Source organism: Lycium barbarum, chromosome 5, assembly GCF_019175385.1.
Source record: "Lycium barbarum isolate Lr01 chromosome 5, ASM1917538v2, whole genome shotgun sequence".
NCBI classification, from domain to species: Eukaryota; Viridiplantae; Streptophyta; class Magnoliopsida; order Solanales; family Solanaceae; genus Lycium; species Lycium barbarum.
This window is the reverse complement of record NC_083341.1, coordinates 2568661-2594908: the sequence shown is the minus strand read 5'-3', so window position 1 is coordinate 2594908 and position 26248 is coordinate 2568661. Positions and strand designations below refer to the sequence as shown.

Sequence of the window (26248 nt, the reverse complement as noted above, 5' to 3'; positions counted from 1 at the left end):
GAGAGAAGAAGGAGAAAATCAACCAATTTTAAGGCCCCAAATCCCAAAGTTCGTGAAGGATAATTTGTAGTACAAGTTGTGGTCGTCATTTTAAGCTAAAGATCGAACTTGGGGGTGTTGATTTCGTGGTGACTACCCAAAAGGTAATATTTCTACTCCCTATTCACTTGTAGTTGTGAATTGATGAATTCTTGGGAGAATAATAATTGGGTTTGTTGAAGATGATTATATGAATTATGCTAGAATTGTTGGATTGTTGACTTGGGATTGTTGTATTCATATGGTTGATGAAAAATGATGTTAATTACATCTAATGGAGATTGTAGAATTAGCTAGAAGTAAAAGGATGGGGATTTGGTGAAGAAAACACCATTAATGAGGGTTATAAAGCTTCACGCCTATTAAGTGTTTGAAAAATGCTTAGATGAACAAAACATGGATATGGTTGCTAATATAGAATCCCTATGACTTGTATTGCTATAGATTGAAGTTGAAGGGATTGAAAGACATTGTGATACGCTCAAAAGCGGGAGGTTAAGGTATGTAGAACTTCCATCTACATGTGGGAACCTCTACGTTTTTCCCCATGATCCGTTTCGTAAAATCTATGAAGTTCAAATCCTAGGGCATTAAACCCAACATATTGGTAGCCCGTAATTATGTATGTATGTACACGAGTTTCGTATCTATGTTCGTTATTGTATTCCTAACCTTCCATTATGGATATTAGGAATCCTAACTTAATCTATGAATCATGAATTCTTTCTCATGTGTTCTCATTATGTTCATATGAAACTGCATGAGTTATTTTGCAAGTCATAAACATGTTTTCAAGTCAACTACAAATACATGATTATGAACTATTGTATTACTCATAACTCAAGGATATGTTTACAAGATTATTGCATGAACCCATGTTTACAAGTCATTTCGTGAAATCATGATTTCAAGACAAGTACAAGTAAATTCACGAAATTCATGGGCTTTTTAGCCAACTATATTATGTTCATGTTTTTGGGAGTTGCACAAATTACCGAGAAGGCTCAGATAGCCTGAAACTACGGAGCCACCGTAGGACAAGGATCGCTCCGCCCAGATAAGACGATACCTTAATTTTACACTGAATGGATCCATCAGGTACCTTACTACCTCAGGCAAGGTATGAGGGCTCTGCTGGTCCGGCGAGGTACCAGACTCCACGTACCCACGTGGTAAATTACTACCTTATACCCTGGCAAGGTATAGGGGCTCTGCTGGTCCGGCGAGGTACCAGACTCCACGTACCCACGTGGTGATATGATATGATATGATATGTCGGTTTATGAAATGCTCTCCCTACTTATCATTTTTTACTCATGTTATGTATACGTATATGTACTCATGCTCATGTTCATGTCCAAGTTTCCAGTTTCAGTTCTTATCATGTTATTCCATGTCCCCTGTTGTTTCTTCCGGTTGCTTTACATACCAGTACATTCAATGTGCTGACGTCCCCTTTTATTGCCCGGGGGCCTGTATTTCACGATGCAGGTACGGAGTTACAGGACGACGCTTCTGATCATTAGGATTTACTCGTACCAGTTTATCGGTGAGCCCCATCTCATTCGGGGTTTAAACATTGTATTTCTCTATTTAGTTTTGCATGTAAAGGTATGTTGGGGGCCTTGTCCCAGTAATTATGTTTTCCAGTCAGACTCATGATAGAGGTTTCATAGACTAGACCAGTCAGTTATGTTATGTCAGACATTTGGAGTCGTATAGCCATTTTGGCTCACTCATGTTTTAAACAAGTACTTTATTAAGTATTATGAATTATTACGTTTTACAAAGGCTCATCATGCATTCACGTTATATTCCGCTTATGATATGCATCATGATGATTTAGCAAGTCATGTGGTTCGCTCGGTCACATGTAGTCAGGCACCGAGTGCCATGTTACGTCCAGGCCATGGTTTGGGGCGTGACAATATGGCTTGCCCTGGTAAAGCACATTGGCAGTCTGTGAAATGGATTCTCATATACTTGCGAGGTACTTCAAACACATGTTTGGAGTTTGGGAGAAATACTAACACTTTGGTTGGTTTTGTAGACTCAGATTATGCAGGGGATCTTGACAAAAAAAAGATCATTAACAGGCTATGTATTTTGCATTGGTGGTTGTGCTATCAGTTGGAAAGCTACATTACAACATGTAGTAGGTTTATCTACTATCGAAGCAGAATATATGATAGTGACCGAGGCGATCAAAGAAGTCTTATGGTTTAAGGGTCTATTTGCTGAACTCAGCTTACACTAAGGTGGTATTACAATTTTCTGTGACAGTCAAAGTGCCATTCACTTGACTAAAGATCAGATGTATCATGAGAGGACGAAGCATATTGATATCAAGTATCACTTCATCCGGGAAACCATTGCTGAAGGAAAGGTCTCTGTTCAGAAGATCAACACTAGAGACAATCCTGCTGACATGTTCACAAAGTCTCTTCTAGTAACTTGATTGGTACTGATGAAGAATGATTTAGCCCTATGGGCTTTGCGGAGAAGATAAAGCAAATTTACTATATCAATCAAAATTAGTCCAAGGTGGAGATTTGTTAAAATGGACTCATTTTGTTTGCCATAATAGAAAAGAAAAAGAAGGAAACATATAAACATACAACTTGGTTTGGCAAGTGTTGGTCATGTGACCAGTTGTAACTTTGCAAGACTTGTAACTTTTTTTGGCCGGTGGCAAATTGCATTTGCAATTTGCAAATTCACAGTTGTAAGTCCAAGCAATTTGATTGGTCCAAATGGTGGCAGCCATTCCTCTATAAAGAGCCTTCGGCTCTCATTTGAAAATACCAACATCTTCACAAATTAAGAAGAGTCCTCTTCTGCCTTTTCTTTTCTATACCTTTGAGTCTATTTTGTAAGAGTATTATATTAAGAGAGGTGTTGGGAAACACTTGTGTGAACCCTTTTTTTGGAGTTGATCTTGTGATGTTATTCTTTTGGGATACTTTTGGGGTAATTAGAGTATTTACTCTAATTTTGTACTCTCTATTGTACTCTCCGCTTGTGGACGTAGGTCACACTAACCGAACCACGTTAAATTTGTGCCTCATTTATTTTCTTTACTTGCTGTTATTATCAACTTACTATTGTCTCTGTTATTGTCATTATAACGTTGTTTGGCTAAATTCCGCATTACCTGGGTTTCCGATCCTAACAAGAAGCAAAAGGCACACACTTTTAAAAGGCATTGAAAGTGACCAAACCTAGTTTTCAACACCAATGACATTAAACTTTGATTGTTCATCTTCGTAGCTTATCAAGAGACCTTGGCAAACAAGTTATTGAATTGACAATCCACATTGATCATTCACGGGAACTCGTACTTTATTCTTTCATGTATAATTATTTATTCAAAATTTTATATAATATTGATATTATTTTACAAAACCGTGTACTACATGACTCGACATACGCGTGCAGCAAACGTCCCGAGAAACTAGCGTGACAAGAAGCGAAAGCCAGACGCTTGTAAAAGGCGTGGAAATAAGCAAACATAGTTTTCGACACCGATGTCATATAAAATGATATGCCAATTTTTCAAACGTAGTACAGATGTGATAGAGGACTTTGTCAAAGTCAAACCAACTTCTCATTAAACAACATGAAAAGTTGCTAGCATTAATAGAGAAATGAAGACAAGGTACATTACTAAACACTCTTTGTCCCTTTTTTTTTAATCATCATTAAACAAAGTTTCTGGAGAATATAGATTATTATATATTAAGTTATTGACTTTAGAATCCTACACTAAATAATGTTTTTTTTTTTCATGAAGACATTCATGAAAGAAACTTAAGAATAATTTAGTTCAAGGGATAAGAAATTAACTTCTATAAAAATCTTAACACTTGACAACCTAGGATATTGTTCATCATCTTGAAGTCATGCAGTTAAAGAAAGATCTCCTTGTATTTGCTACTCTTTTTTACCATTTTTCCATGGTTTATGGCTGCGATGAAACAGAAAGAGCAGCTCTAATGAGCTTCAAATCGTTGCTGACTGATCCATCCAATCGGTTATCTTCATGGCAGGGCGAAAATTGTTGCAACTGGAAAGGAATCAAATGCTCGAGTTCAGGTCGTGTTATAGTTGTCAATCTCCGGAATCCTAATCCGGATAATGTCTTGATCAATGTCAATAAGGAAGTTTTTTCATATTCTAAAAACACGTCCGATTTTGTCCTTAAAGGTACCATATCTCCATTGCTCTTCACTCTTAACCATATGCAACATCTCGACCTGAGTTTCAACAACTTCATGTTCTCAAAGTTACCTACTGAGGTATCAAACTTAACAAAATTGACTTATCTGAATTTGTCAAATGCCATGTTTCAAGATTCCATCACCACTCAATTCTCGAACCTTACATCTCTAAGGTCTCTTGATCTTTCATGCGCTAATATAGTGGCTGATCTGTCTTCTATTTCTATTAGCTTGACATTACCACTAGATTTAGATTTTGGCTCAATGATTTCTTTTATCAGATATGGTGAATTGTCCAGTCCAAATCTAAGGTGGTTAGAAGGAATCAGAGGTCTCAGATATTTAGTATTGACTGGCGTTGATCTATCAAAGGCATCCGAATCATTTCATTGGGCTAAACCAATATCAAGTCTTTCGAATCTCATGTCACTTCAATTGTCCAAATGCAAAATTTCAGGAAGAATTCCGATAGGGCAATTACTTAACCTTACTAATCTTTCTACTCTAAAAATGAGGTCCAACGTTCTAACATCCTCAATACCTGAGCTACTATCGAACCTCACAACCCTCTCGGTTCTTGATTTTAGTGCCAATTATCTAGATGGTCATATCCCTTACTTTCCTCAACTCAAAGGACTTTCTGTTAATAGCAATCCTGATATGACCATAGATCTTGTTTCAATGTTTTCAGTTCCATGGTCAAAGTTGACTTTTCTTGACATAAGCTTCGCTCGGGTAGGTGGAGTGATTCCTCCTTCTTTAAGCAACTCAACTTCATTAACCTTTTTCCAAGCTGATGGATGCTCGATACAAGGGTCTATACCCTCTTCAGTTACAAAACTTAAGAAATTAAGTTTCCTGATGCTCAACGACAATTATATCACAGGCCAACTTCCTGTAAACATGTCCAGTTTAATAAGCCTTCAACACTTATCTCTGTTACAGAATAGTTTACAAGGGTATATTCCAATTTCGATTTGTCATATGCCCTCCCTGAACTACCTGAATTTAGCTAGGAACGAGCTAACAGGACGTCTTCCCTTGTGCATACTTCAGCTTCCTAAGCTTTCACATCTTTATGTTCAGAAGAATAACCTGAATGGTGATATCCCACTGTCTTTGTTCCAGAAGTCTAGATTGGATCAAATTAGTTTTGGAGCTAGTGGATTGTCGGTGGAAATCGATGTTCAAGATCAACCCTTTGCGCAAACGTTCCAGCCCACGATTTTGGAATTTACATCTTGTAACATGAGAGGAGAAATCCCAGATTACTTTTCAAATTTAACGAGCCTCATGGTTTTAATTTTGGCTAACAACAGCCTATCAGGTGCTATACCACACTGGTTGTTCAATCTTCCTGCCCTCTCTATACTATATTTGACTATGAATAACTTTGAGGGAGTTATACCTCCAATGATTCAGCTGAAATCTTCTCCTTATCCAACAACAATAAATTTAGCCAGAAACAACCTTCAAGGTCCTATCCCTTATAAGTTCGAGAATGTTGATGTCATCGATTTGTCACTTAACAATTTCGTAGGCTCAATTCCAACATGGATAGGAGAAGTTCCCGGTATCAGGTCCATATCATTATCCGGAAACCAAATTCATGGTCCAATACCTGAATCATTTTGCCAAGTGACTAACGTTCTCCAGGTTCTTGATCTCTCTAATAATAGCTTGTCAGGCACCATTCGACACAGTTTGGGAAACTGCAAGTCTCTCATTTACCTTAATCTTGGACAAAACAAGCTCACTGGAAATATCCCAAAAGAACTTGAACGTGTTACAGGCCTTCGTTACCTTGACCTGAATGGGAATCAGTTCGAAGGCTCTTTTCCAAGAATGATTGAGAACTTTCAAGATTTGGAGATTCTGAACTTGGCAGGCAATAGATTTGAAGGACGAATACCAAAGTTCATCGGTAAGCTACACAGCCTCCGTATTCTCGTGCTTGGATCAAACATTTTCAATGAATCTATCCCGGAAGGGCTAATGAAGTTGGAAAATCTACAATATATTGGTTTGTCCATGAACAATCTATCCGGTCCGATTCCTGAGAATCTTGATGGCTTGAAAATGATGATGAAAAGACAAAATGAGGCAACCATCTTAGGTTATGTTGGCTCCTTCATGTTCGCTGGTGTTCAGCTAGAAATAGTCACCAAAGGACAAACACACTGGCTTGAGTCAGTGTATTCCTACCACACTGGATTCGACGTCTCGAGCAATGCTCTTACTGGTAAAATCCCTGAGAAAATCAGCCTTTTGAGTGGAATCCCAATGCTGAATCTCTCACATAACAATCTTTTTGGACCGATCCCAAAGACTATCGGTGAGATGATTTCACTCGAGTCGTTGGATCTTAGCTATAACCAATTAACAGGTGAAATTCCAGTGACATTAACACTGTTAGATTTTCTTCAGTATCTCAACTTGTCTTATAACAATTTGAGCGGACGTATTCCAAGCAATCCACATTTTGACACTTTGTATCAAGATGGAACAACATATATCGGGAACAAATACTTATGTGGTGTTCCTGATGGGATGAATTGCAGTAACAACGGACCGTCTACGACTGAAATAACAGAGAACAGATATGATCAAGAATATTTTCTTTTTGTTGTAGTTGTATTCTTTGGCTATGTAACAGGAATTTCTGGAGTATTTCTGCTCTTATATTCTATAGGTGACAATTGGAGGAACAACTACTGGAGGGCAGTAGACAGAATTGTGTTAAAAATAGTGAATTGTAAACCATGATATGTATATATTAAATTTCTGCAATAGAATAAAACTGGCAAGGACTGTAGTCTTTGAGTTCAATTTCACTATTTTAAGTTCTGGCTACTTTGATTAATTTTTTTGGTTTTTGTTAAAGCAAAAGCAGTTGAAATGACCACATTTATCTAGTGATTCTCGTGTCCAATCTCAGTGGAACAACCCCAATCTATGCAAAATATACAATAACAAGATCAATTACCATAAAAGGCTCATCTCTAAAGTTTAAGCATGGTCAAAGTCAAAAGTCAACTCTTGGTCAACAGGTCAAATCCACTGTTTGGATTATCCATAGTCTAACGACTCCAAATATATGATTAGTTTCTGAATTGGAGTTCTAATTTGGGGGTTTATGGCTCAATCCTACAATTTCTATACTTAAATCCAATCTCAAAGCAAAAATATACATAGATTCATCATTCATGTATACTAACCTGAGTTTATGAACTCAATGAATCCCAGTAGAGTATCACCTCACCCACTTACTAATTGTACATTTTAAACTCAACCTGAATCAATAATAATAATAATAATAATAATAATAATAATTAAATGGAACAGAAAAGAGATTGATACCTTGAATATTTGTAACCCAAACTTAAAAAAATTATTTTCTTTCTCACGTCATTTGCTTCGTACTATTTTTTTTTTTTTAGCTTTTTGAAATGAGTTGTTGAATCAAATGGTTCTTTTGGTTCACTCCATCTTTGTTTTCCATGTCATGAAATTGTAGGGATGACAATATAATCCGCCCATTTATTAACTCAATCTATTTTGTCTATTCAATTCAGTGCATTTAAAAGTTGAGCTAATTTCGGCTAAATATGCAACCGAAATTGACCCATGAAAAGCCTTGTCAAAAGATTCAATTTTTTTTTTTGGTTTGATATGTTATATATAGTCCTAATAAAGAAAAACTATTTAGTAGGTAATTACATAAATTATAAGGAAATAAAATAAAGAAATTAAAACTATGTAAGAATTGGATGGAGTGGGCATTAACCATTGTTTAGCTCATCTTGATCCAGCTCATTTTAACCCAAGTAACCTTTGACCAGCCCATTTCAACTCGATTAGCCTGCTTAAATTCAACCTAACCAGTCCATTCAACACCTCTACAAAAAGGTTATCACTTTCTTGGTTTTGGCGATTTAGAAGATGAGATTAGTGCAAAATCAATTTTGGTGCCTTATATATTATCCAAGCCTGGCAAAGTTAAGTGACTTTTTCATTATAAAAGATAGTTTAGTAACTTTAGTGCGGATAACAAAAAAGGAGTGAGTATAAGTGAAATTATTCCTCGTTTAATCAATCTTTGATGAATCCTCACAATACGGATTATCTCTTCTTCAAAATCTCAAAAATCAAGGGAATGTTAAGAAATCGTTTGGTTGTGATGTTGGAACAATTAAGTCCAACAATAAATCTCAGAAAATAAAGTGTTTGGTTGGCGGCATAAGAAAAAAATAATCGCTGCATAACTAATGCATTGTTTGCTTGGAGGTTATAAATAATACCCGTACAAGTTACACGAGAATCTTAGTAGTATTATTTTATGCAAGATAAAATGTAGAATATGGTTACATATATTAACAATGCGGGAACTAATATATCAAAATGCCTTTTTAAAGGTAGTAATTCATGTATAACAATCTCCTCCTTATTATCCTCTTATAACAATTTCTTCACTATTTTTAACACAATTCTGTCTACTGCTCTCCAGTACATGTTCCTCCAATTTTCCTTCATCAAATATAAGAGCAAAAACAATCCAGAAATTCCTGTTACATAGCCCAAGAATATAACTAAAACAAAAAGGACATTTTCTTGATCATATATGTCCTCTATTATTTCAGTAATAGAGGGTCCATTGTAACTGCAATTCGTCCCATCAGGAGTACCACATAAGTATTTATTCCCAATATATGCTGTCCCATCTTGATACAAAGTGTCAAAATGTGGATTTCTTGGAATTTTCCCACTCAAATTGTTATAAGACAAGTTGAGATGTTGAAGAAAATCTAACAATGTCAATGTCACTGGAATTTCACCTGTCAAATGGTTGTCGCTGAGATCCAACGACTCGAGTGAAATCATCCCGCCTATAGTCTTTGGAATCAGTCCAAAAAGATTGTTATGTGAGAGGTTTAGCAATGGGAGTCCACTCAAAAGGCCAATCATTTCAGGGATGTTACCAGTAAGAGCATTGCTCGAGATATCGAATCCAGTGTTGTAGGAATAAACTGACTCAAGAAGATGTGTTCGTCCTTTGGTGACTATTTCTAGCTGAGCACCAGTGAACTTGAGTGAGTAAAGATAACCTATGATTTTCGCTTCATTTTGTGTTTTCATCATCATTTTCAAGCCATCAAGATTATCAGGAATGGGACCCGACAGATTGTTGTTAGCCAAACTGATATATTGTAGATTTTCCAACTTCATTAGACCTTCCGGGATAGATTCGTTGAAAGTGTTCGATGCAAGCACGAGGATACGGAGGTGGTGCAGGTCACCAATGAAATTTGGTATCCGTCCTTCGAATCTATTGCCTGCCAAGTTCAGGATCTCCAAATCTTGAAAGTTTTCGATGACTCTTGGAAAAGATCCTTCGAACTGATTCCCTTTCAGGTCAAGGTAACAAAGGCTTGTAACGCGTTCAAGTTCTTTTGGAACACTTCCAGTGAGCTTGTTTTGTCCAAGATTAAGGTAAATCAGAGATTTGCAATTTCCCAGATTACGTCGAATGGTGCCTGAGAAGCTATTATTAGAGAGATCAAGAACCTGGAGAACGTTCGTCGATTGGCAAAATGATTCAGGTATTGGACCCTGAATTTTGTTTCCGGATAATGATACGGACCTGATACCGGAAACTTCTCCTAACCGTGATGGAATTGTGCCTACGAAATTGTTGAGTGACAAATCGATGACATTAACATTCTCGAGCTGAGTAGGGATTGGGCCTTGAAGGTTGTTTCTTGCTAAATTTACTATTGTTGGGAAACGAGAAGATTTCAGCTGAATCGTTGGAGGTATAAATCCCTTGAAGTTATTCATAGGCAAAGCTAGTATAGAGAGGGCAGGGAGATTGAACAACCAATGTGGTATGGCGCCCGATAGACTATTGTTAGCCAAATTTAAAACCACGAGGCTTGTGAAATTCGAAAAGAAATCCGGGATTTCTCCTCTCATGTTGCAAGATGTAAAATCCAAAATTGTCGGATGGAACGTTTGCTCGAAGGTTTGATCTTGATCATCGATTTGCACTGACAATCCACTCGTTCCTAAGCTAATTTCATTCAATCTAGATTTTCGGAATAAAGACAATGGCAAATTACCATTCAGGTTATTCCTCTGAATATAAAGAGATGAAAGCTTAGGAAGCTGAAGTATGCACAACGGAAGTCGTCCTGTTAGATCATTCCATTCTAAATTCAAGTACTTGAGGGAGGGGATCTGACAAATCGAAACAGGAATATGACCTTCTAATCTGTTCTGAAATAGAGATAAGTAATGAAGGCTTATTAAACTAGACAACGATACAGGAATTTGACCTGTGATTTCGTTGTCGTTCAACATCAACACACTTAATCTCTTAAGTTTCGTGATAGAAGAAGGTATCGACCCGTGGATCGAGCATCCATCAGCTCGGAAAGATGTTAATGAAGTTGAGTTGGGTAAAGAAGGAGGAATCGGTCCAGCTACACGAACGAAGCATATATCAAGGAGCATCAACTTTGACCACGGGACTGAAAACATTGAAACAAGATCGATGGTCATATCTGGATTGCTAGAAACGGAAAGTTCTTTGAGTTGAGGAATGTAAGGGATATGACCATCTAAATTGTTTCCACTAAAATCAAGAACCGAGAGGGTTGTGAGGTTCGATAGCAGATCAGGTATCGGGGATGTTAGAACGTTAAAACTCATATTGAGATTAGAAAGATTAGTAAGGTTAAGTAATTGCCCTATAGGAATCTTTCCTGAAATTTTGCAGTTGGACAATTGAAGTGACATGAGATTTGAAAGGGTTGAAATTGGTTTAGCCCAATAATATGATACGGACGCCTTTGATAGATCAACACCAGTCAATACTAGATATCTGAGATGTCGGAGTCCTTCTAACCACGTTAGATTCGGACTAGACAAATGACCAAAGCTTATAAAAGAGAACAATAAGCCATAATCCAACTTCAGTGGAAACGTCAAGCTAACAGAAACAGCAGAAAAATCGGGTACTGAATGAGCACACGAAAGATCAAGAGACCTTAGAGATGTAAGGTTTGAGAATTGCGCGGTGATGGAATCTTGAAACATGGCATTTGACAGATTGAGATAAGTTAACTTTGTTAAGTTTGATATCTCGACAGGTAACTTTGAGAACATGAAGTTGTTGAAACTTAAATCGAGATGTTGCATATGGTTAAGAGTGAAAAGCAATGGAGATATAGTACCTTTAAGGGCAAAATCAGATGTGTTGTTAGAATTTGAAACAAGTTCTTTATTGATATTGATCGTGACTTCAACCGGATTAGGATTCCGGAGGTTGACAACTACAACACGACCTGAACTCAAGCACTTGATTCCTTTCCAATTGCAACAGTTTTTGCCTTGCCATGAAGATAACCGATCAGATGGATCAGTTAGCAAGGATTTGAAGCTTAGCAGAGCTGCTCTTTCTGTTTCATGGCAGCCATAAACGATCGAGAAATGGTAAAATAGAGTAGCAAATATAATGAAATCTTTCTTTAGCCACATGACTTCAAGATGATGAATAATAACCTAAGTTATCAAGTGTTAAATGATGATGAATAATAACCTAAGTTATCAAGTGTTAAATTCTTGTTTCCTATAATGTTTTCATGAATGAAAAAGCATTATTTGGAGACTACTATTACTGAGTTGAAAAAGATTGCATTCTACTGTTAATGACTTAATTTTAATAATACAAATTCTCCAAACACTTGATTCAATGGAGAAAAAAGGGACAGGTTGTTTGTAAGATGTCCAAATTTCTCTGTTACTACCAGCAATTTTCAAATTGTTTGAAGAAAAAGGTGGCAGACTTTGACAAATTCCTCTACCAAATCTCATCTAGGTTTGAAAACTTAACAAAACTATGCTTGGAAATTTCCATATCTTTTACCAATGTGTAACTTTTGCTCCTTGTGATATGAATACAATTACTTTTTCACACTGAAAATATTCTCAATCTTGTTTTAACTGTGTTACTTCTTCTATACACTGAGTTTTTAACATAGAACATCCTTAATGTATATTTTTAAAGTTCAATTACATTCTTAATGTATCCTAATTAACTAAAAGCATCCTTAATGTTTTCAAAGTAGCTATTTTATTTCATCTGTACTTTAAGTATCGTCTTGTATAGATAATCTGCAAACTGGATAGACAATTTTAGACTACTTAAAAGTGTGTCATACAAACAACTTTTACATACTTTTGACATCCGCTTGGTGTTCAGTAATGAAATTTTGACTTATCACAAAAACAAAAAAAAACTCCGGTGAGTTTAAACTGCTAGTATTAGTTAATGTGTAATATCGGTGTGGCAACATCAATGTCACGCGCCAAATCTGAAGGAGCATGTGGCCAGCATCTGATGCCTTTAACTTTCGTTGAGCCAACCAACTAGACATGTCTACCAATCATCATGAACATTCATACTTTACTTTAAATAAGTGAAACTTATGGTCCAATGGCCTAAATATATCTGAAAATTCTAAAGTACGGCGTATGAGCCTCATATATAGTGCAGAAATCATACAAAAACTTGCACGTAAGCAGTCACAGACTATTCATGAGGTGAATATGATTGTACTGCTGTTGAATTCATATTGTATCAGCGGCTCTTAAACTATGATCTTATGCAGTTTGCATACTAAAGAATAAAGTAAAAAGAAAAAATAAAGGAAAGGACAGATCAAAAGAAGACAAAATATATGGAATTAGAACAAAAGTACATCACAAAATATAAAGACATCAACTTTTGGAGAATATTTAACTGATCATACAAAGAAAGATTTATTCTTTATAGTAGGAAGCTTGAACTAGAAAAAAACACATTTCCCAATTCCTTCAACAGACAGACAGTCTTCTTCTCTCCTTTAAGCTTTCTCTTTTCTCTTTCCTATATACCCTTTCTCTTTTTCACTAAAGTTCTGATGGAGATAACTATTATTTTCATATTATAAATAGTGTATTTTAATCTGTTGTACCACCTCAGTTGCCTTATTTTCAAGGTCACTAATCCTACTTTTTATGGATTATTACCAAAAATTATCTTTCAGATAATTTGATACTCCCTCCGGATCAAAAAAAGAGTCTACTTAGCCATTTGCACACCCTTTAAGAAAATACTAACTTCTAGACAAAAATAGGTAGTTTGACTAAACTACCCCTAATTAAATAGGCATTGGAATTTGATCATATAACACTTAATAGGAGCAAATATGAAAAAAAAAAGTTAATTCTTTCTTGATTTGCTAAGTGGATTCTTTTTTTTATCCAAAAAAAAAAAAAGGTTCAGTGGACTCTTTTTTTGATCCGGAGGGAGTGGTACAATAATAGAGTCTTTCCGTAGGTAATCATTTAGGAAAGGGACGATGTTGAGTTGATGGCAGAAAAGAACTTGGCACCGAGGGATAGATGAGTATAAAGAAGGGGTGAAGAATCTTTTATATATGTGATCTCGGTTTGATGTAAAATGTTAAATTCCTTGTCACATAAGTAGCGACCTGCACAAATAGTGTAAGAACTTTCCCAGTGTTTCCAACAAGGCCTGTTGAATGTTTTTTTGCACTATCAGTGTATCGAAGTCATATAAAGCCACATGATTTCCATGAAGGTTGTAGTGCTCAATATTAACTATGTACTTATCACTTGAAATTAATTTGGATAGTCGTTCACCCAACTACGTAAACTTTAAATAGCCGGTGGATGTATACAATTCATGTATACTATGTGTATAATCTATGTATACTGGCTAGGAAAAGTAACAACGAATCCAGCCGACTATTTGTTATAAGATCCCTATAATCATATCTAGTTATTACTTTTCCATAAAAGATAGGCAGTCCAGTTTCCCTTTATCCCTTATAAAAGCCAAAAAGATAGGAGAGACAATTTAGCTTTGCCTCACATGCTTTCCACTTTCTCATACAAAGTAACAAAACCAACAACCACAAGAAAGGCACAAACCCCTCTTCAAAACTCCTATTAATTCCCTTCACTTCCAACCCTTACCACAAAACACACAACTGAGAAACCTTGTTATAACCATCAATACACTACTACTCCTCTTGCTACTTGATGAAATTCAAGAATTCAAAATCTATACTTGTCAATCTTTGATCTTTCAAAAAGAGTGGAAATGAGGACTAATAGTGGTAATTATACTTTCCAACAGGCACTAACTGTTGAATCTGCAAGCATAGTGAAACAAGCTTTGAACTTAGCTAAAAGAAGAGGCCATTCACATGTAACTCCTCTTCATGTAGCAATTGCTATGTTAGTTTCCTCTTCATCAAATATTTTAAGAAAAGTTTGTTTCCAATCACATTGTCATCCACTTCAGTACAGAACTCTTGAACTTTGCTTCAATGTGGCACTCAATAGGCTTCCTACCTCTGGATCTAGTCCTATTCTCGAGCCTCGTGTTCACCCTCCTTATCTTTCTAATGCCTTAGTTGCTGCATTTAAAAGGGCACAAGCCTATCAACGTCGCGGTTCAATAGAGAATCAGCAACAACAACACCACCTCAGAGTAGAAATTGAGCAGCTTCTTGTTTCAATTCTTGATGATCCTAGTGTTAGCAGAGTCATGAGGGAAGCTGGTTTTTCTAGCATCCAACTAAAAACAAATGTAGAACACGCTATTTCTTCCGAAAATAGCACAAAACCAATGGTCATAGCATCAGGAAATAATCTCAAATTGTCACTATGCAAATCAGGTGATGATCCAAGTGTTAGAAGAGTCATGAGGGAAGCTGATTTTTCTAGTATCCAACTAAAAACCAATGTAGAACACGCTATATCTTCTGAAAATAGCAGAAAACCGATGGTCATAAAATCAGGAGACAATCTCAATTTGTCACTATGCAAATCAGTTGATGATCAAATCAAGAATGATGATGATGTGATGAGTGTTATAGAAGCAATGATGAACAAGAAAATGAGAAACACAGTTATTATAGGAGAGTGTTTAGCCAATGCTGAACGGGCTGTTAGAGGAGTTATCGATAAGTTTGATAAAGGAGAAGTATCACTACACATGAAACATGTTCAGTTCATAAGTGTTCCACTTTTTACACTGAGAAATGTCTCTAAAGAAGAGTTTGCGGCCAAGATTAGAGAGCTAAGGATTTTACTAAGAAGCTATATAAACAAAGGGGTGGTTATATACTTAGGTGATCTTGAATGGATATCTGAGTTTTGGACTGAACACAATGAGCAAAAAAATAACTACATGATAATGGAGCTTAGTAGATTGTTATGTGGTGAAATGAGGGGAAATGGAAGGCTATGGCTTATGGGGATTGCAAGTTTTGAAACTTACGCAAAATGTAAAACTGGCTGTCCTTCTCTACAGACTCTTTGGGATCTTCATCCTCTTACAATTCCCGTTGTGAACTTGGATCTCAGCCTTAACCTTGAAAGGTATATATTTCCTAAGCATTTCCCTAGTTTATTTTTTCTTGGTGTTGGGGCTAATTTGTGCATGCCCCAAGTGTTTTACCTGAAGTACGTGCTATCTCCTACAAGTACAAGTGTTGGGTAATTCTGCCTACCAAAGTTTAGGCTGATGAGAAGAAATCATCTAGCCCCGATGGTCTTTAACACTTCATCAGCTAGGCCACACCCTACGGTCATGTTGCTTGGACTCTTCAAAAATGCCGATGAGCATGTGTCGGATCCTTCAAAAGTTGTGCATTTTTGGAGGATCCGACACAGGTGCGCGGCATCAATATTGGAAAGTTGGAGCAACATAGCCCAAGGGTGCACAATTTCCCCTTATTGTTACTTTTATGTTCAATTTACTTTCTTTAAACTATATCTTTGACTAATCACATATTTAATTACTATTACTTACACTAATTTCTGGTTTCTTTTCTCCAGTGATCCGAATAGTCACTTTAGAACCAAGACAACAGTGGATGATTCAACAGTCAAATCTGAGGCCACTACATCTTACAGCAGCCCAAGTTTGCCTTCATGGCTCCACAAGTACAAGGAAGTGAATAATCAAGATAACAATAATATTCAGGTATAGCTAAAAAAATATTTTACACTAATAGCAAGATAACTATAGGTAACCGTTCATAAGAAATTGGACTAGTAAACTGATAAATAAGCCATGTTGCCTACCACCACATGTAAAATACACTAGTAGTGTAAAAATTCTCTTACACTCTCAGGATATAAAAGCTAAAATCCTTTTAATTTTTTTTTTTTTTTTTTTTTTTTTTTTTTTTGATGTTGCTTGTTTTAGCAGGAATCAGAAGAAATGAGAAATCTTTGCAAGAAGTGGAACTCTATTTGCAGTTGTGTTCACAAACATGATCATTACGGTTTATCTTCATCATCTCCTTGTTCTTCTACTTCAATAGCTTCATCAAACAAATCAAAGAAAGAACACCAATTTTTGAATACAAAGCCTGAACTTCTATCTAATCCCAATTCAAGTCCTAATTCAACTTCCTCAAGTGAAGCAAGTAGATATATGGAGCACTTGGATAGGTTGAAGGAGCTTAATTCTGCGTTATGTTGCTCAGACTCCTCAAAAATGTTGCCGCATCCGTGTAGGATCCTCCAAAATTGCACTACTTTTGGAGGATCCGATACACACCCGTCGATATTTTTTAACGGTCCGAGCAACATAGATTCAGAGAAAATGAAGATTCTTTGCAAGGCATTGGAGGAAAAAGCTCCATGGCAAAAAGACATAATCCATGAAATAGTAAGCACAATTCTTGAGTGTAGACACAACAAGGAAGAAACTTGGCTATTGTTCTTAGGTGCTGATTCTCAAGGGAAAGAGAAAATTTCAAGGGAGTTAGCTAAAATAATCTTTGGCTTTCAAGATAGCTTCATTTCCATTGGACTAAGTACTTTTTCATCATCCACAAGAACTGATTCAACTGATCAAGAAGTCAGCAACAAAAGATCTCGAGACGAGCAAGGTATAGTACTGTTGAACTGTTTTTCCATCTCATCTAAAAATTTAAACTGTTAGAGAGAACTAACTTTTAGTTACTTAATTATATTATGTTTCGACTTAATTACTTATAGCTTACTTATAGCTTATTTGACCAAACTTTCAAAATTTGCTTATTTTAAAAAGCGCATTTTGTCAGAATTACTTTTGGACAGTACCAATTTGTATTTGCTAATCAATCCAAAAGTTAATGCCAATATTGGAGCAATAATTTGTGTTTAGCCAAGGTTTCAGAAATGCTTCTGGGAAAAATCTATTTTTCAAGCTTTGGAAGCTTGGCCAAACAAACTATTAATTATATTAATTATGTTTGAATACACGACGGCCCTCATGTGGGGACCCGAGTGCTAGCTGCAGACTTTTAATCACTTAATCATATTATGTCTTGACAGGCAGGAGTTATCTTGAGAGGTTTGCAGATGCAATTCAAGAAAATCCTAGCAGAGTGTTCTTCATGGAAGATATTGATCAAGTTGATTCTTTTTCACAAAAAAGTATTCAAAAAGCTATTGAAACTGGAAAATTAACACTTCCTAATGGTGATTTGGTCTTTGTTAAGGATTCTATAGTCATTTTCAGCTGTGAAGAGTACTTCAGTTCAGTTTCAAGAACTTGTTCTCGTGCTACTATTATGAAATTTGGTGAAAGAAAAGAGAAAATGATGCTTCATGGGATTTAAATATTGTCAGTGGAGAAAATGGGAATGGAAGTTTTGTATCTGATTTTGGGATTTTTGAGGCTGTGGACAAAAAAGTCATGTTCAACATTAAGTATTATTGTGAGAAATGAAATGAGAAAATTCTTAAATTTGCACGGAGACACAAGTTTCACATCGTGATACTTTACATAATTTTTCTTTTAAGGAAAGAAAATTATAGATGATTTCTTTTACATATGGTCGCTATCAAAATAAAGCTTTTTGCTTTCAATTTGTCATAATTATGAGCAAGTGATATTTGCATGAAAGTAAGTGAAACACTCTCTTGGATCTGATGCCAGTGCTCTTTATATACAAAAAAAAACTATGAGGCAAAAAGGGGTGAATAATATTTCCTCCGGTTCAAAATAAATATTCACTTAGCCTTTTTCAAACGCTTTAAGAAAATAAAAACTCCTAAAAAAAGGTATTTTGACTAAACTATCCTTAATTAATAAGGTTCTTGCTTATTTATTGTCCGGAATAAATAGGGGAAAATCTGAAAAAATACAGTTAATTCTTTCTCGATTAAGGTAAGTGAACATTATTTTGAACCGGAAAGAGCATCATTTAGAATCTTTGTTTTGCCTTTTTACTTCTTTTGTGCTTTTGCATTAGCTTTTGATCTAATGTCTCCTTCAATATGCTCCCTCTCATGATGAAAGCAAAGCCTTGGATCCCTCAATCATCAGGTTCAAATTATGAGTATTTGGACAGAGATACAAACTTCAGTTTTATTTATAATATATTAATTATGGTTATAAATTTTGTCGTGTCAATTTTTTTACACGTGATAATATGTTATTTATTATTTTTATCAAAGATACAAACTTCAGTCTTATTTATAATATATTTATGGTTATAAATTTTGTCGTATCAATTTTTTTACACGTGATAATATGTTATTTATTATTTTTACCAAAGTAATTAATGATAATTTTTTAGATTTACTTGTAACGACCTCATAAATGATTTGATTGAGTAAATACACTATTAGTGCATATAACTTAAGCTTTATACAGATGGTGTAAAAAAACTACTCCCTATATTTCAATTTATGCGAAACCATTTGATTAGACATGATATTTAAGAAAGAGTGAAGTCTTTTGAAACTTATGGTTCAAAATGAGTCTTGAATATTTGTATGGTTGTAAATCATTTCATAAAGTGATTTTTTTTTTCAAATTAGGAATGAGGTCATTCATTTTGACACGGATTAAAAAGGAAATAGGTTCACATAAATTGAAACAGATGGAGTATATTATACATGAATGTAATGAAAAACTTTACTATATGTGAGGCATGCCAACTCATACTTGTGTGAGGCATTATTTGATTGACAAATGGACTAGTACGGGTCCTACTTTCCAATCTATCAAAGACCCATTGTGGTTTTTCACTGCCTACTTTCCTTCCTTCTTTCTTTATCTTCTTCCTTATGCCATTAAATTATTTTTTTCACTCTATTTAAAATATCTTGTTTCTCTATTTTACTGAATGCTTTAAAAAGAAAAAAAGTAAGTGTTATTTATCATTTTTATAACACGATTTAGATTCTTTTGTTTCAAGGGTTTAGTTTTGTGAATGGTTTTGGGGGATTTTGGTTAGTTGATCTAATTAGTTCTAGGCTTCTTTTTCTTTTCATGTAGTGAATTTTGGATTGACTATTGTGATCAATATATAAGATTGATAATTTTTTTACAAATGGTTTAGCTATGGCAAATGAAAATAAATGTGTCCAGCCCAAGTAGATAACTAGAGGCTATTATTAGCATAATTAATCCTGAAGGGAAAGATGGTGGGATCCTCCAGTGGTGTTTGTACGGAATTTCGCCAGTACTTCTGTTTAACAATCAGTCTAGGTTTTATCATCATTTTCGTTTATTATTTCTCTATTTCTGTTATTTCAAAAGAAAAAAAATATTGAGGTGGGTGAAAAATTTGGAATTTGAAGGAATTGAAAAGCTCAAAAATTGAACAGTGAAATTGCAGTATATAAATAATAAATATGGTCTGCATCTAATAAAATTGGTTTCAAAGTTGATGAAAAACAGAAAATGAGGAAAGAAAAAAAAAAAAAAAAAAAAAAAAAAGGAGGAATGGTGACATGTGATGATGTGATAGGTCCCACATTATAATTCCAATTAAAAAAAATCTCCTCACACACCTCGTAATAGTTGTGCCTCACCCATTGTAAAACTTTTCGAATGTAATTGATGTCCTAGTTAAGAAATTTAACTCTTGGGCAATTCTTTCACCTTATAAAAGAGGCGTTCATCTTGTGATAGAAAGTACACACAAAATAAAAGCTTCCTATGTCACTCCCCGAACCATGGCCTGGACGTAACACGGCACTCGGTGCCTGACTGCATGTGACCGAGCGAACCACATGGCTTGCTGAATCATCATGATACATAACATAAGCGGAATATAACGTGAATGGATGATGAGCCTTTATAAAACATGGTAAGCCATAATACTTAATAAAATACTTGTTTAAACATGAGTGAGCCAAAATGGCTATACGACTCCAAATGTCTGACATGACATAACTGACTTGTCTAGTCTATGAAACCTCTATCATGAGTCTGACTGGAAAACATACTTACTGGGACAAGACCCCCGGCATACCTTTAGATGCATAATTAATCATAAAACAAAAGTTGACTAAACCCCGAGTGAGATGGGGCTCACCAATAAGCTGATACGAATGTTGTCCTACTGAGCAGATGTGTCGTCCTGTATATCAGTACCTGCATCGTGAAATGCAGGCCCCCGGGCAATAAAAGGGGACGTCAGCACATTGAATGTACTGGTATGTAAAGCAACCGAAAGAAACAACATGGGACATGAAATAACATGATAAGAACTGAAACTGAAAACTTGGACATGAACATGAGCATGAGCATGAGTACATATATATATATATAACATGAGTAAAACATGATAAGTAGGGAGAGCATTTCATAAACCGACACATGATATCACCACGTGGATACGTGGAGTCTGGTACCTCGCCGGACCAGCAGAGCCCCTATACCTTGCCAGGGTATAAGGTGGTAACGTACCTGATGGATCCATTCAGTGAAAAAATAAGGTATCGTCCTAACTGGGCGGAGCGATCCTTGTCCTATGGTGGCTACATAGTTTCAGGCTATCTGAGCCTTCTCGGTAATTCGTGCAACTCCCAAAACATGAACATAATATAGTTGGCTAAGAAGCCCATGACTTTCGTGAATTAACTTGTACTTGTCTTGTAATCATGATTTCACGAAATAACTTGTAAACATGGTTTCATGAAATAGCTTGTAAACATGTTCTTGATTTATGAGTAATACAATAGTTCATAATCATATATTTGTAATTGACTTGAAAACATGCTTGTAACTTGCAAAATAAAATCATACAGTTTCATATGAACATAATGAGAACTCATGAGAAAGAATTCATGATTCATGGATTAAGCTAGGATTCCTAATATCCGTAATGGAAGATTAGGAATACAATAACGAACATAGATACAAAATTCATGTACATACATACATAATTACGGGCTACCAATATGTTGGGTTTAATGCCCTAGGATTTGAACTTCATAGATTTTAAGAAACGGATCATGGGGAAGAACGTATAGATTCCCACATGTGGATGGAAGTTCTACATACCTTAACTTCCTGCTTTTGAGCGTATCACAATGTCCTTCAATCCCTTCAACTTTAATCTATGGCAATACAGGTCATAGGGACTCTATATTAGCAACAATATCCATGTTTTGTTCATCTAAGCATTTTATCAAACACTTGGTGGGCATGAAGCTCCACAACCTTCATTAATGGTGTTTTCTTCCCCCCAATCCCCATTCTATTACTTCTAGCTGATTCTACAATCTCAATTAGATGTAATTGACATCATTCTTCATCACCCATATGAATACAACAATCCCAAGTCAACAATCCAAAAACCCTAGCATAGTTTATATAATTCCCTTTATCAAACCCATTTACTATTCTCCCAAGAACTTATCAACACTTTAATCATCATGAAACATCATAAAACTTACCTTGGTTATTGTAGGAATAAGCCTTGAGTTGAAATGCTTCACTTGAACAAAATCCTAGTTCCACCTTCCATGGAATTTCTTGACTTGAATGGATTTGATGTGTTTCTCACACTTAGTTTTGTGGATTGATGAAGTGGATCTTTAGTTTCACTTGGATCATTGCATATGAAGTGTTTGGATGGCTCTAGAGAACCCTTGAGTCGTGTAGGAGAAATGGGAATGAAAAAAAATGAGTTTGGGTCTGTTATTAACATCTTAAAATCTGACCCATCGGGCAATTCTACGCCCATTTTTACGGACCGTCAAAATGGTCCGTAAAACTACCCAACAAAAATTGAGTTTCTGTGACCATTTTACGCTGGCTTGAGTCAATTTGACGGACCGTATAATTGTTTTACGGACCGTCAAAATGAACCGTAAAACTGCCCAGCAAAATATGGTTTTCTGTGACCATTTTACGCTGGACTAAGTCAATTTGACGGACCGTATAATTGTTTTACGGACCGTCAAAATGAACCGTAAAACTGCCCAACAAAATATGGTTCTCTGTGACCATTTGACGAACCGTATAATTGTTTTACGGGCCGTCAAAATGTTCTACGGACCGTCAAATGGTCCGTCGAAATTCGTCTGCTCGGACAGTTTGTCGTATAATGGGCATAACTCTTTGCACAGATGTCCGTTTGAGGCCCATAATATACCGTTGGAAATATATTTTAAGGGGATACAATTTTCATCAAGGAAGTTTTCCCAAAATCGAAATTAATAGAGGGGTTATGGTCGTTGGAAGTAAGACCTTCCATAAACGCACTTGCAAACATGCCCCGTAGAGTGGCTTCCAACCTTTCTTTGCCCAAAGACATTTCTTATGACTTAATTGGTTTTCAAAACACTTCCTATAACCCTCATATTGGTTCCATTATATTATCATCTTATGAGTCCAACTTTCGTCCAACGTTACGAGGTGTTACAATATCTCCCCCTTGGGATCATTCGTCCTCGAATGATAACCATTCGAGATTCTACAAAAATTTCGCCAGAGTTTCCCCTGTAATAAGGCACTACCAACATGTCACAACAACCTATAATACCATTGCCTCACAGGGCTACATCACAATAGCATTATAAATTGGCCACATACGACCAAAAGCATGAAAAGAAAGCTTACATACCTCAAAATCTTGGTGCTTCATCATAAATCTCTTCTGCGGGCTGAAACAAGTGCGGGTACCAGGATTTCATATCCTCCTCGGCTTCCCATGTAGCTTCCTCAACTTTCTGACTCCTCCACAGGACTTTCACTGAGGCTACTTCCTTAGTTCTCAACTTGCGAACTTGACGATCAAGAATGGCTACAGGGATCTCCTCATAGGTGAGGCCATCCTTAACTGTTATAGCATCAGCAGGAACAACCAACGAAGGGTCTCCTACACACTTCCTCAACATGGACACATGAAACACTGGGTGTACAGCAGCCAAATCTTGTGGCAACTCAAGTTCATAAGCTACTAGACCAACCTTTCGTAGAATTCTGTAAGGTCCAATATATCTGGGACTAAGCTTCCCTTTCTTGCCAAATCTCATAACACTTTTCATGGGTGAGACTTTAAGGAACACCCAATCATCAACTGAAAATTCTAAATCCCTTCGTCTCACATCTGTATAAGACTTCTGGCGACTCTGAGCTGTTTTCAAACGCTCCTGTATTAACTTGACTTTCTCCATAGCCTGATAAACCAAATCTGGTCCTAACAACCCTGCTTCACCAACTTCGAACCAACCAATTGGTGATCTACACCTTCGCCCATACAGAGCTTCAAATGGTGTCATCCCAATACTAGCATGATAACTGTTATTATAAGAAAACTCAATGAGAGGCAAGTGATCATCCCAATTACCTTTGAAATCCAAGACGCATGCTCTCAACATATCCTCCAGAGTCTGAATAGTACGCTCTGCCTGGCCATCTGTTTGTGGATCAAAAGCTGTGCACACCTTGGTACCCAATCCTTTCTGAAAGGATTTCCAGAAGTTCGCTGTAAACTGAGCACCACGATCTGAAATAATGGACACTGGTGTCCCATGCAATCTGACAATCTCATTAACATACAACTTGGCATAATCTTCTGCTGAATATGTGGTCTTGACTGGCAAAAAGTGCGCTGACTTAGTAAGCCGGTCAACGATCACCCAAATGGAGTCATGTCTCCTAGCTGAACGAGGTAAACCTGATACAAAATCCATATTGATCATTTCCCATTTCCAAACAGGAATATCAATATTCTGAGCCAAGCCACCAGGCCTCTGGTGTTCGGCTTTCACCTGCTGACAATTCGGGCACTTAGCTACAAAATCTGCCACATTCTTCTTCATATAGTTCCACCAGTAAATCTCCTTGAGATCATGATACATCTTAGTGGAACCTGGGTGAATGGAATACCTGGAATTGTGAGCTTCTGACATGATTCGCTCTCTGAGCCCATCTACGTCTGGGACACATAATCTACCTCGGTACCTCAAGGTACCATCATCTCCCCCTTGTTCGAAAGTCGTCGTCTTATGCTTGTGAATCCCCTCTTTCAGCTGCAACAAGTAGGGATCATTAAACTGTTTCTCCTTGACTTCAACGACTAAAGAGTAAAGAGCACTATTCTGAACAACCACACCACCATCCTCGGAGTCCAAAAATCGAACTCCAAGATTGGCCAAACGGTGAACTTCCTTTGTCATAACTCTCTTATCCACGTCCACGTGGGCTAAACTTCCCATGGAATGCCGACTAAGAGCATCAGCTACAACATTCGCTTTCCCCGGATGATAGAGAATATCCACATCATAATCCTTAAGCAATTCGAGCTATCTCCTCTGTCTAAGATTTAGCTCTCTTTGCTTGAAGATATACTGCAGGCTTTTATGATCTGTGAAAATATCAACATGCACTCCATACAAATAATGACGCCATATCTTAAGTGCAAAAACTACAGCTGCCAACTCTAAGTCATGAGTCGGATAATTCTTTTCGTGAACCTTGAGCTGACGAGATGCATAAGCTACAACCTTACCATGCTGCATTAAGACACATCCGAGACCAACTCCCGAAGCATCACAATAAACCACGAACCCTTCAGTTCCCTCTGGCAAAGTCAAAACTGGAGCAGAAGTCAATCTCTTCTTCAACTCTTCAAAGCTTCGCTCACAAGCATCTGACCATTGGAACTTAACTTTCTTCTGAGTCAACTTAGTCAACGGAGCAGAGATAGAAGAAAATCCTTCTACGAAGCGTCGATAATAGCCTGCCAGACCCAAGAAACTTCTTATATCAGAAACTGAGGTAGGTTTGGGCCAACTCCTTACGACATCAATCTTCTGAGAATCAACTTTAACACCTTCACCTGATATCACATGGCCTAAGAATGCCACTGACTTAAGCCAAAACTCACACTTTGAGAATTTTGCAAAAAGTTCGCGATCTTTGAGAGTCTGCAACACTATTCTGAGATGTTCAGCATGATCAACCTCATTGCGGGAATACACCAAAATATCGTCAATAAAGACAATGACGAATAAGTCGAGATAAGGCTTGAAAACCCTGTTCATAAGATCCATGAAAGCAGCTGGCGCATTTGTCAACCCAAATGACATAACAAGAAATTCAAAATGGCCATAACGGGTTCTGAAAGCTGTCTTCGGAATATCAACTTCCTTAACGTTCAACTGATGATAGCCTGTTCTGAGGTCAATCTTGGAATAACATTGGGCGCCCTGCAGCTGGTCAAATAAATCATCTATTCTTGGAAGAGGGTACCTGTTCTTAATGGTGACCTTGTTCAGCTGACGGTAGTCTATACACATGCGTAAAGAACCATCCTTCTTTCGGACAAATAAGACTGGCGCACCCCAAGGTGAAACACTGGGCCTAATAAACCCCTTGTCAAGAAGATCCTTCAACTGGGCTTTTAACTCTTTTAACTCTGCTGGAGCCATTCTATATGGCGGAATAGATATCGGCTGAGTATCGGGAAGTAAATCAATTCCAAACTCAATCTCCCTGTCAGGAGGGACTCCTGGAAGATCTTCGGGAAAGACCTCTGGAAATTCATTTACAATTGGTACGGACTGGAGAGTTTGAGTCTGGGCATCTGAATCCTTGACTCGAACTAGGTGATAGATATAACCCTTGGAAATCATTTTTCTGGCTTTTAGGTAAGAAATGAATC

The 26248-nt window shown here is 36.7% G+C and overlaps 4 protein-coding genes and 1 long non-coding RNA gene across 5 annotated transcripts; 3 read left to right on the top strand and 2 right to left on the bottom strand.

Annotated features, from left to right (window-relative positions):
• Positions 1–3941: 3941 nt before the first annotated feature.
• On the top strand, positions 3942–5358 carry LOC132642123 (putative receptor-like protein kinase At3g47110). Its single transcript, XM_060359392.1, has 2 exons — positions 3942–5218; positions 5346–5358. Exons 1-2 carry the CDS (start codon positions 3942–3944, stop codon positions 5356–5358), a joined length of 1290 nt encoding a protein of 429 aa, XP_060215375.1.
• LOC132642186 (receptor-like protein 56) lies at positions 5346–7201 on the top strand. The gene has a single exon (XM_060359446.1). It carries the CDS (start codon positions 5508–5510, stop codon positions 7023–7025), a length of 1518 nt encoding a protein of 505 aa, XP_060215429.1. The 5' UTR covers positions 5346–5507; the 3' UTR covers positions 7026–7201.
• A 1398-nt stretch (positions 7202–8599) lies between these two features.
• On the bottom strand, positions 8600–11924 carry LOC132642184 (probable leucine-rich repeat receptor-like protein kinase At1g35710). Its single transcript, XM_060359445.1, has one exon. It carries the CDS (start codon positions 11796–11798, stop codon positions 8715–8717), a length of 3084 nt encoding a protein of 1027 aa, XP_060215428.1. The 5' UTR covers positions 11799–11924; the 3' UTR covers positions 8600–8714.
• Positions 11925–14383: 2459 nt separating this feature from the next.
• LOC132642183 (protein SMAX1-LIKE 3-like) lies at positions 14384–18086 on the top strand. Its single transcript, XM_060359444.1, has 4 exons — positions 14384–15716; positions 16176–16323; positions 16552–17239; positions 17667–18086. Exons 1-4 carry the CDS (start codon positions 14431–14433, stop codon positions 17951–17953), a joined length of 2409 nt encoding a protein of 802 aa, XP_060215427.1. The 5' UTR covers positions 14384–14430; the 3' UTR covers positions 17954–18086.
• A 2416-nt stretch (positions 18087–20502) lies between these two features.
• LOC132642182 (uncharacterized) lies at positions 20503–22181 on the bottom strand. Its single transcript, XR_009583062.1, has 3 exons — positions 22032–22181; positions 21637–21692; positions 20503–20724 (listed from the first exon to the last, which is right to left on the bottom strand). It is a non-coding gene; the product is annotated as an uncharacterized LOC132642182 (long non-coding RNA).
• Positions 22182–26248: the final 4067 nt, after the last annotated feature.

Excerpts from the sequence above, each read along its gene's own strand:
- LOC132642184 (XM_060359445.1), bottom strand. The coding sequence starts at position 11,798 with ATGTGGCTAAAGAAAGATTTCATTATATTTGCTACTCTATTTTACCAT.
- LOC132642183 (XM_060359444.1), top strand. The coding sequence starts at position 14,431 with ATGAGGACTAATAGTGGTAATTATACTTTCCAACAGGCACTAACTGTT. Across the intron at positions 15,717-16,175 it reads CTCAGCCTTAACCTTGAAAG|TGATCCGAATAGTCACTTTA; the intron begins GTATATATTTCC and ends TCTTTTCTCCAG. Across the intron at positions 17,240-17,666 it reads AAGATCTCGAGACGAGCAAG|GCAGGAGTTATCTTGAGAGG; the intron begins GTATAGTACTGT and ends ATGTCTTGACAG.
- LOC132642123 (XM_060359392.1), top strand. The coding sequence starts at position 3,942 with ATGCAGTTAAAGAAAGATCTCCTTGTATTTGCTACTCTTTTTTACCAT.
- LOC132642186 (XM_060359446.1), top strand. The coding sequence starts at position 5,508 with ATGAGAGGAGAAATCCCAGATTACTTTTCAAATTTAACGAGCCTCATG.